This window comes from Phaseolus vulgaris, chromosome 5 (assembly GCF_000499845.2).
Source record: "Phaseolus vulgaris cultivar G19833 chromosome 5, P. vulgaris v2.0, whole genome shotgun sequence".
Taxonomy (NCBI): Eukaryota; Viridiplantae; Streptophyta; class Magnoliopsida; order Fabales; family Fabaceae; genus Phaseolus; species Phaseolus vulgaris.
The window spans coordinates 21,936,248-21,947,849 of NC_023755.2; the positions used below are offsets into that span (position 1 = coordinate 21,936,248).

General features: G+C 34.6%; 1 protein-coding gene across 1 annotated transcript; it reads right to left on the reverse strand.

Annotated features, from left to right (window-relative positions):
• Positions 1-261: 261 nt before the first annotated feature.
• Positions 262-8,164, reverse strand: LOC137835298 (COP1-interacting protein 7). The gene is made up of 9 exons (XM_068643747.1): positions 7,416-8,164; positions 7,151-7,327; positions 6,797-6,924; positions 6,170-6,204; positions 6,039-6,091; positions 5,778-5,930; positions 4,858-5,084; positions 2,730-4,450; positions 262-1,680 (listed from the first exon to the last, which is right to left on the reverse strand). Exons 1-9 carry the CDS (start codon positions 7,472-7,474, stop codon positions 706-708), a joined length of 3,528 nt encoding a protein of 1,175 aa, XP_068499848.1. The 5' UTR covers positions 7,475-8,164; the 3' UTR covers positions 262-705.
• Between the last annotated feature and the right edge of the window lie 3,438 nt (positions 8,165-11,602).

Below are 11,602 nucleotides of genomic sequence, written 5' to 3' on the forward strand. Positions count from 1 at the left end.
GCACTGTTAGGTTCGCAGCTAACATTTTCATGGTCTTGTCTTACACTTTTATTGATATTTATGTCGGTGCATTGTTGGTAGCATCTATTTTTCTTCTGTTGGTTCTGCTATCCCTTTGCATCAATTGCATGTCACTGCTACTTCTCCTTCTCATAATTTCAGAACTATGCTACAACAATTTAACATTCATTGAACCTCCAAAGGAACAAAATGAACAAAAAAAAAAAACTCATTGTTGTGGCACATAATTGCAATATGAAATATTGTGAAAGCAATACACACCAAACATTATAACTTTCAAGATTTGCAATACAAGTAAACAGTTTCCCGACATCAAATGACATTAGACAAAACAAACATTGTATAGTGTTCCCAAGTTCCAACATGGAAAATTTATTTACCTGAGAAATCCTTCCTTAGGAACCAAAACCATATTCAGATAATTTACATCATGGATCTCTAATATGACCTTAACTCCCAATTCCATGTTATTATCACGTGTGGCAAGCTGGAAACTATCTACAATCTTCCACATGTCATAGGCGTGTTCAAAACAACAAATAATTCAATGTGCCAAACACTTTCTGTTGAGCAAAACAATGGACAAAGTGAGCTCTTCTTGAAATATTGAATAATCATAGTCTGAACATTTCAGAGAATTATCATGAACCAATTTGCACTGTACCAATGCACCAGGGTGCTTCTTCAGCTCTTTCTTCCAAAGAATAGAAGCTTACGAAATCCTTTTGCTGGTTTTGAAGAGTCCTCATCAGTGTTCCATTTTTTCCTGGAGTGGACTGGTTCTGACATCAGTTGGTTACTGGGCGGAGGGGTAGAAATTTGTTTCTCGGTGACATTAGGCAAGGTAGCATTGCTTTCATCTATTTCTTGATTAATCTTTGAGTTCACAGCATAAACTGTAATGGGTTTGCTGGGTAATGCAGCTGTAGGATTTGTGATCGCATCAGTAGTAATATGTTGAGGTTTGTTATCACCTTGAAGTTGAGAAAACTTGTTTGACACTTCTTCATCTCCTTGCAGTGCGCGATCGTGATTTGGCAAAGCTGAGTCCACCTTAGTCTGGCCAACATTTCCAGGCACATGCTCTCTTTCTGAAATCATATATGTTGTGTGTTTCTCTGATGTCTTGATTGGCTCTCCATTATCTTTCAAATCAAGATTACTGTTATTTGGTTCAACAGATTGTGCAGCACCAGAGTTCACTGGCAATGCACCTGAGACTTCCATTTCATTCTTAGCCTTGCCATTAGTGGAGGGAAGAACATCCCCATTTGTTTTCTTCATGTCTTGTTTTCGACTTGAAGATTTGATTTCTTTTGAGCCCTGCTTCTTCTTTTCTGTGCTAGTAGTCTTCTGCAAAGGTACACCATTTGCCTTCAAGGGTGGTTTCTTGGTTGGTCCAGATTTTGCTTGACTTGGTGAAACCTTTGGCTGACTTACTCGAGCAGCTGCAAGGCGTTCGACGGTGGAATTCCTGAGGACTGGTTTGTTCAATTTCTTAGTCTCCTCATTGGATGGATGTATCTTAGGATTCCCTTTCTTTGCAGATGTCAAGGAAGTCTTGGTTTCAATTCCAGTCTTCTTAGAAGCACTTCTTTCAGTAATTCTTTTCTGCCGCTGAATCATCAAATCCTCCTTTTTCTTTCTATTTTCCTCCTCCTACGAATAAAAGAGGGCAATAAATGTGAACAAATTAGATCAGTAAGAAAATGAGGTACTGCAATAACTTATGATCACACTTCCATAGAAATATTAAGAGAAGTACCCATCTCATATGTATTTGGAACAATAGAAAGTGTTACTTTTTCCTAAGCCAGATAATCAAGGAACTTTCCATGCGTATTTGGCGCAGCAGAAAGTGCAGTTTTCTGAGCCATGCAATCAAAGAATTGAACAAGAAATTTCTACTTTGTGAAAATAAACAGGAAGCAGTTCAATTCATTGAAATTTCAAAACAATTGGAAACTCACTACACGGTTGAAATTTGTATAAATAACTTGCAGTTTGATTTATCAACGCATTGAACATAAAGTAAGTGGGGGAAAATTCCAATTTAATGAAAGTTTAAAACGATTGAAAACTTAAGACACATCTAAAATTAATAAAATCACTTGCAGTTTGATTTATCAACGCATTGAACATAAAGTAAGTGGGGGAAAATTCCAATTTAATGAAAGTTTAAAACGATTGAAAACTTAAGACACATCTAAAATTAATAAAATCACTTGCAGTTTGATTTATGAATGTGGGGGAACCCAAATGAATTCACTTAGGGGACAATTCCAAAACAATCCAGACCCTACACATCCTATATTAACATTAAACTGGACTATCAAAATCTAGGTTTCATGTAGGGATAAGTAATGTTCGTTATATAATTAATCTTGTACTAATTTTTAGTTCAAGACCCCCTTAATTCAGCATGACCTTTTGAGCTCATTCAGCAAATCAAATTAACATTTGATAAAAATCAACACTTTAAATGGGATCTGCATAATTATCTTATAGTTTTAAGTCCACTTAGTAAACTGCTTAGGCTAAGCAAGAATTTTCCCACCCTCTATGCCAAACTACCTTTTGGTTGGTTCTGAATCTAAAGAGCAATTAAGTATCCCAAAGGAGAAGTTATGTCTAACATATATATTCCTCTTTCTTTTACTTAACCTTTCAAGGAAATTGGTAGACACAAGACAGTTCCCATATTTTACCTTCTCAGATTTGCTCTTTACAACACCAGTTCTGGTTCCTGGGGATGATTTGCTTCTTGATGTGATAGCAGACTTGCTTTTACCAAGAGATGCATTTATAGCCTTAGACTTTACTTCTTTACTTGAAACTTTTCCATTTTTCACTCCAGGAGTTTTTGTATTAGTACCCTCATTATTAGATGGATGATTTTGATCTGTTTCAACTTCAGAAAGCTTTCTATTAGCTTCACTTAAAGAAATGTTATTCTCATAATCCATTTCCATGCTCCAGGGAGCCACACTTCGCTCTGCCGCTGAATCACGATCAAGAACCATGAACAGGTCTTGGGGCTCATGGGAATTTAAGGTTTCAGTCTTATTGTGTAAACCTTCTTGTGTGATGTTCATGAACTCAGTAGCCCCAACAATGTCCGAAACCAAACTTAGATCAGCTGCTGACTGAGAATTGAATTGATCTTCTGATGGTCGAGCTTGAATCATAAAAGAATCATCAGTCATAATGTCTTTCTTGTTTTTCTCTAAGAGAAGTGAATCAGTAGTTTGTGATGTAGCAACGCCGCTAAATATTCTGAAATCTCGGTTCTTATCCTCATTTCTTGGTTTATCAGACTGATTGATAATGAACCAATCCTCTTCTTTCTGGCATTTAGTGAGGGAAGATGCTGGGCCATTGCCAGTCAGAGTGGACATGGAATAGCTAACCGATTCATCATTTCTCCGAGAAAACAGCATCTCTGCATCTGTGCTATTATTTTTCTTCATCAAGGAAAGTGCATCCTTTCCTTCCTTAAAGTTATCAACACGATTTTGACTCTCACTATTGAATTCCCTCTCAGTCACAACAAAGGAATCATTTGAAATTACTCGAGTAATGTCAGGTTCATGATTAAATTCATTTGACCTTCCATTCTCAAACTTCTGATTGGCCATATATTCCTCCTGAAGCTTCAAAGGTTGTTCTTCTGCATCAAGAGCTGAATCATCATCTCTCAAAAGAAGATTCTGGAAAGCGTCCCAGTTGTTATTGATCTTTGTGCCATTGGAATCAGTATCTGTTAAACCATTTATCATGCCAGGGTGTTTTGAACTATGGTGTTTCTTATGGTGACGGGAGCTTGACTTATCTCTTCTCTCCAATGATCCTACAGCTTCCTCTACCTGCTGTTTGAGGGAATCTCCATTGATGAATTCATCCTCATTGGACAAACTCCCCTCTGTGACACCACCCTTCTCACCATCTCCATTAGAGGTTATATAGTTTATATTGCGTATGACTACTTTCCTTGAGGACTTCTTGCCATGCTTCTTTTTGTACCGATGTTCTTTTGAAGATTGCTTTTTACCTTGGCTTGAATGGTTATCCGAATCACTCTCATAACTGGAGTCAGAGGATGCTGTGGAGCTTTCTTCTTCAGACTGCTCCAATACTTGAGAATGTTTCTTCTTCTTCTTCTTCTTATATGAGGATTTATGGTAATCCTTGTCTCGGTCATGAACAATATGAGAGTCTTCCACACTTGGAGGCCAATGCATATTCCCTGGATAATATGAAGGAGGAACCTGCATACCAGGATAGAGGAACCCTTGGTATGGGGGCATTTGTTGAAATGCATGACCCTGAAAGTTTTGAATGTACTGAGGTACATGGTTTGGCCAGGACATTGGCATTTGAGCTCTTCCCTCTGTTGATGGTGTTTGACCTTGTGTAGGCAAGCTATAATCTGCAATTTTTCATAATCAACAAGTAACTAACTTATGGATATACCTGTACAAGATTTAAGTTATTTGATAGACTTTGTTTCAGAACATTAGTTTCAGGTAAATTTTGCGGAAAACTCCAAGTAGATTTGCATAAGTCTAATCAAGCACTCAAGGGTGAGGGAATCACAATCCATCAAATAAAAGGGAATTCATGTATTAAATCTAAATTTTCTCAAAAAGAACTATACATCCTTTTAGTTTAACAATGAAGAAAATACACTAACAGTGGTGAGACTACCAGAATGATATCTACTTTTATATGGCTAAAGACAAATGGTGTCAGAAAACATTTGTTTTTTGGAAACTATAGTACTCAGAAGAAGGCAAAGACTGAGATACTGATCCACTTAGCAGTAGATGAGGATACCTTGGCCGTCGAAACTTGCATGACTTGGCGTTGACTCGGAAATTGAGGCATCAACTAAGCCATTTAATTTACTGCTTGTATCATCTTCACCAGCAAGTATGATTCCAGATGTCCTTAAGTATGGCAATTCACGCTGAGCAGATGCCTGCATGGCTGCGATCTCATCTATCCAGAGCTTGTCTTCATTCTTTTGTTTGCACAGCTCTAAGAAATTTATGCATGCTTCCCTAAATGCATCAAAATTATATTAAATTACAAAACATGGGAAGTTTCCCGGGACATAAAAGATCTTTGCAATAATGAAATACTGAATCTTCATTAGATAATCCTATATCAAGGAATCATATGAATACATATACCAGAATACTGTTTTCCCTGGTCTTCTAAAGTCTAAACAGTAAATGGAAACTAAGAGGGTTCCCTTTTGGAAATATTAATTGTCTCCTTTATTCCTTGTTATTTTTATCACTCTTCCTTCTAGGCAAATAAGGCTCATAAACAAGAAACACACATCAGCAAATTATTTGACAAATGTTTATCATATTTTGATGAAAGAGTCAACCAAGTTATTATTTTATATTTAATTTGTTTTACCATTAATCATTTCACAAGACTTTCACCCAAACATGAAGGAGGTAGAACGTATTTGCTTGAGGTAGGTGCCATTCATGTCATATCTCAAAAGGAACACTCTGTAAATAACATCTTAGTGACAAAAGAGTAAAATGAAAAACAATCAGTGAAGAGTTAATAAGATGTGAACCACTATGCCCAAAAAAAATGCAAGTACAAATGAACTTATACTCAAGTGAGGTAAAGGTTTTATCTATCATTATGTTTTTTCCATTCAAAGTGAAGTGTTTCAATTGATCAATGGCGTTTATTTTGTGCATTGAATGTTTTGTGGTATGCTTGCTGACCTTAAACGTGAAGCTCCAAATGCATCAGCAAAACATATAAGATCATCCACAGATTCTGGGTAAAATCCTGCAACTAGAGCACGGGCATAGGCCATTGCTTGTTCTTTGCAAAGCATAGCTTTACGATTATCTAGAACACGTTGAAGGCGAACTCTGTTCATAGAAAATTGATGAAAAAATATTAGGTATATTAGATACATCACGAAGAACAAAAAGATGTCATACAAGACAACACAAGGAAAACACACAAAAATTCAATACCTGGAATTTTCTTCATGTCCATCTTCATTGGTTCCAGCTTGCTCATCTTTCAACTAAACACACCAGGAGACAAGAGTTTCAATATCTTACCAAAACTGAAGACAGCATTAGCAAGAGTCACATTTACATACCTTAGAGGAAGTTGTTGACCTTCTGACACGTCCATCTGCAGATAACATGTTTCTTGTTAATACCAGCTCAAAAATATAAAGTTGGATCAACAATTATTTTTCTTTCTCAAATTTACCTTCATTATTACAATAATAGAAACAGTGCAAATTTCCAGCTAACTGAACCTGCTTTATACCTTTTCTCTTTCCCCAGTTGTTATTTAAAGTGTTAAGGGAAGATAAACTAGTAGAAAGGGAAGAAAGAGATATGACAACTGATTATGGCTTCAGAAAAGTGGCTAATGATAATGACCACGGGTTCTTGTGCTAGTCTTTCTTACAGAAGATCGCACCAAAAATCAAAGTAATTTGGTACCCTTCCAATCAGAATAGCCAAAGATAAAGCCATACATAATAACATGTCAGTTTAGCATCTAATACTATTCACAACTCTCAGAAGAAAAAAGTAATGACCTTTATAATTGAGTAGTTGCAGAATTAATGAAAGAAAATAAGAATTTACCACAAGAAAGTTTAATTAAAAATGATGATAGGGGAAAATAATTGAGAACGAACTAGATGTTCTGGGATATCCAATTCCAATCAACACAGCAAGTCAATAACGGGAATAAGATTTCCCATCCATACCTTCTGCTTCTGCCACCAAATTGCTCCTCTCACTTGACTGAATCGACCCTTCTTCAATCTGCACAATCTCTTTCTCTATTGTCACAAACCTCTCTAGAACTTCTGGAGAGCTTATAAATCTAACAAACCTATTGAAAACGAACCAAAACAGACAAACAACATTGGTCTTATAAAATCATTCCACGTGATTATAACCTACACATAAGTAATTAAAGGAAGCTAATATTTATTCCTTGGTCAAAATTCAAAATTTTCTGCATTCAGAACATTCCTATCCAATTTATCAAACCCCCAAATGGTTACAAACCAAAAGGAAGATAGAAGTGTAGAACCGAAAATAAGAGACTGAAGAACCTTTGGAGGGTCGCTTTGGTGAACCAGGGAGCATATCCACCAGGTGGACGCAGAGTGATGGAATAGCCACCTTTGGAAATCTGATCCTTGGCACTCTTCAGGTGAGAAAGAAACGGTTCTAACAGCCCAGAAGCCAGTCTTTCAGTCACACCTCCACCAGCAACAACAAGGTCACACCTTCAATGTACAAAACAAGATATACCCAAAATCAAAACTATTTGGTGCTACAATTTTAACGTGTCTGTGAACTGTGAATCATTAGAACCTGGTTCTGGTTGGAGTGAGCTGAAAGAGGGCATGATCAAGACGAGTGTTTGGGTCCATAGCAGGAGCAAGATGATCCAAACGAGAGAGGTTGAAAGTTGAAAGCTTTGGATCCTTAATCTTGTAAAGTCCCTCCTCTTACACGGAATGCAGAAGAGGGAGGCGAGCACAGGCACATGGGGTGAGTGAGAAGAATGTGGGAATGGAAGAGGAGGGTTTTGTTGAGTTTGGAACGTGGGACCAACAGAACATGGTGATGCTATCGTGTACACACTCATACACACACGCACTAGCACGTTGTTCTTTTAGAAAGAGAATTGTGTAGAGAGTGGTTCGACTCTAGGAAGCTGCAACGAGGATGATGAAAGCTGAAAGCAGATAGAGTAGAGGGTGGTTAAGAGGTCCATTTTCCTTTATGGTTAACTTTTCATCCAAGAGAGCACAGAGAGAATTGTATGTGACCATGTCATGTTTGCTTTAGATTGTTGTCGGTGTCATTCACAGGAGAAGAGTGAGTGTCTGAGCAGCAAAGAATAATTACAGTAGTTGTAATGACTCCTCATCACAGTTCATACTTGTCAATGCCAAGTGCCAACCACAAAATAATAATTCAAACAAATAAATAAATAAAAGTATCCTTTTGGCATCACCCTCATCTCTCTACATCACATTCTCATGCTCCCAACAAACAGTAATAATTCCAACCAGCCTTTTCTTCTCTTGGATTATCTTCATCAATCTATCTGTTCTGCATCAATCAACTCATTTTCTAAAGAGTATATGCATTGTACACTGTCAGACAAATTAGTAAAAAAGGGCAAATTAACTTCGTAAGTTTAGTCCTTTTATACGTTGACAACACTGCACGATTACAATGGATTTCTTTTGTTAAAATGTAGATCACACATGAAAAGATGAAATAATTTTAAAGTTTCATTCTGACACATCAATTTCTGACTTTAGTAGCCCACTGGTAATTAAGATTCTAATTCTGACAAACTTCTCACTATTAGTTAAAGAAAAAAAAACTAGTGACCATTATGATTTTTTACATTCAAGATAGTATTTTGATTGATTACATAAAATTTTCATAAGGGACTACTTGCATTGCATTAATATGAAAGAGTTATAAGGTACTAAAAGAATACTATATATTCAGTCAATAAAACCTGTAAATAATGATATCTTTAGTTATGAACTAATGAAATCCTGGCCTTCAAACAGAGACATTGTTTAACTACGTAGGAACTGCACATTGAATAAAGTGATTCATTAAAATTGAAGAAATGGAAAGTGGTTATTGTTAATGTTAGGAGATGAAGAGTAGCTATCTATGGTTTGCCATTATGATTGGAGTCAATAAATTGGAAGGAGCTAGCTGTCTATAATTGTATGTTTATGCACAAACAAATGTACATCTCCAAAACAAAGGAAACCGACAAATATGAGAAAGATAATAACAAAACCTCACCAATAACAACGGTGACAAAACAAGTTATGGGAAAGAATGTTGTGTTCTTGCACTTTTAGAAAAGGACTTTCACATGAGGATAAATACTTGTCCTTTTTTTATTTCTCATCAAAGTTAAACAATTGTCTGATTTCGAAACATATAAAAAATCTCTACTTTTTTGTTTCATTTGATCCTGCGTGCTTTGTTTTATTAAGGAAGAGAAAAACAAGAACTGAGAGAATTTAACATTATTTTAAATTTTTTAGCCAAATGAAAAGCACATTAATTATTGTATGTGTGTGTTTTTTTCCTCTTATCGAGATAAGAACATTTCTACTTTTCTATCTTTCAAAGCACCAATAGAAGAATCACTCTGGGATTAAATATTTATGCAAACAATGTGAGGGAATGCATGGATAATTGAAATCTAGCTATTTTTAGTAGTTAAGGACAGTGACATTGGCACTCTTGGGGCTATGTAATGGTGGTTAGATCGATTGATACAAGAAAAAAGGGAAACAAAATTGCAATCATAGCTTTGGTAATAGTCCATGACTTTTCAGCTTAATGTGGGTTAGTAAGTAGCTTTCCAACACTGAAAATTAAATGCTTATCAGATTGCTTCACCATGTGTTAACAGTAAGTAGGCCATAATTATTATTATTTGATTGATACTACTATTATTTTTGGACTTTCCCTTTGATTTGATATGTATATTAGCTCTATCAAATCTTGAAGAAAAAGAAACACTGTTACAGTCTCTAACTTCATGTATTTTAATGTAGCTATAGTAATCCAACTTAGCACAATCATTAGATAATGCAGACCAAAGTTATTAGGGAAATGTACTCTCAAATATATATCACAATACAGTAAAATTCTCACTTTCTTGATTCTGTTGCTTAGTAACTATTTCTCAAATGTGACTTTTCAGTCATAGTATTAATCATTAAAATTTTTGTTTTGTTTTACTCTCTTTAACCTCATGAGGCTTTTTCATATCTTAATTTAATTTTAGTTATACAATGGTAATAAAAATATTTAAAATTTACTGTTATCCATTTATTTATTTAAAATATATTAAAGAAAAAAATTTAGCATTACAAAAAATTGAAAATTTCTTCTTAGGTAATATTACCATATTCACAAGATTTTGAGTCCATTCTAAGTAGTAGTAAGCAAACAATAAATATATTTAATGGTTTTATTTAAATTTGAAATACATAATATTTTATTCTTATAAATGTTATGATAAAATATAAAATGTTAACCATATATTGTGTGTTTTAAAAGTACTAATTGTTCATGAAAAAAAGTTTCCAATGTCCTCCTCCAATGATAATAATTCGTCCAAATTTTATCTCATCAAAACTGATGGACTTTTACAATTAAAGTTCAACTTACTAAAGACAAATTTAACTTTTTCATATCATTAATTCTTTGACTAGCAATCAAGTTTTCTTACAGTAAGATAAATTTATTCTCAAAAAGCAGCAAAAGATTTTGGGGTTTTTAAACATTTATATAAGTATTTCCTATTAAATTTAAAGATCTTTGTGTGAATCAGCAATAGTTTCCTGTGACCAATGCAGCAGTTGGGGAGCCTTATTTCAAACTGTGTTTGTTTCCTTCTAATTAAATCAAAAGCAACCATTAAGATAAGTGTAGAAAATCACCTGCATATGGGCCAATGCATTTTAAATTCTCAACTCAACTTTTTCAATTAATAGTTAGTTAGATCCACCAAAGCAAGTTATAAATAACACAAAATCAACATGGTAATTATAACCTTTTTGTTTGCACACATACCTTTTTACAAATAACTAATAAACAGTGAAAATTAAAACAGAAAGTTATGGTGTGTACACTGTGATATGCTGTCCATGATGAAGATGGCCAAACACAGCACAAATCTGGGTCCATCTGAGCTAGTTTTTATTTGTTTGCCATTGTCACATGACACAAAGTTTTAACCAACACCACAACACAAGCAATCTGGCCAAACACTCTCATCACACCTGCTACTGCATCCCCATATATATATATATATATATATATATATATATATATATATATATATATATTAGTTTTGAGTGTATTTTTAGTAGCTATATATATATATATATTTATGTAACATTTGTGATTACTATATATCAGTGTCAGAGGACCCAGATGTGTAGGTTGCTGTAGGAATAAGATGGGGTATATGTCACTTCAACAGTAAGGCATATTCTACCTTTTTAATTATTTGTGAGGAAAAAGTGTATTCATATCAGTATTTGCATTTTTTCAGCCTTTTAACTATTATCAGGGTTATATTTTTGAAAATTTTGGCTTATAAGCTATTTCAACTTCATTAAAGAAATCATCTTTGTTGATGATACATATTTTTGAATCTGGCTCCAAAACATCACAAAATGTGTATATCTTTACTCCTTTCGTGTATCTTTGGAACATGTATTTAATAATATGTGCTTATAGTTAATCTTGCCTAAAGTAACACAATCACAGATTTTAGATTCTTAAAATTAGGGAAATAATCTAACTAGATTTTCTTAACGTATTTATATATAGAGAAATTGAGGGTAGAGTTGTAAAAATAGACTTGACCCTGTCAACTGCTCTAAAATTTTTATGAAAGAGATCAAGCTAAAAGAAATGGCCAAAACTAATCGTCACTTTTGGCACAACGTGTTTGGCTTGGGATATAAATAGACTTAACTTGAGTTGACTCA

Coding starts and splice junctions, on each gene's coding strand:
- LOC137835298 (XM_068643747.1), bottom strand. CDS start 7,474: ATGGACCCAAACACTCGTCTTGATCATGCCCTCTTTCAGCTCACTCCA. Junction 5,085..5,777: donor TTTGGAGCTTCACGTTTAAG/GTCAGCAAGCAT, acceptor TGATGCATTTAG/GGAAGCATGCATAAATTTCT. Junction 4,451..4,857: donor TGCAAGTTTCGACGGCCAAG/GTATCCTCATCT, acceptor GAAAAATTGCAG/ATTATAGCTTGCCTACACAA.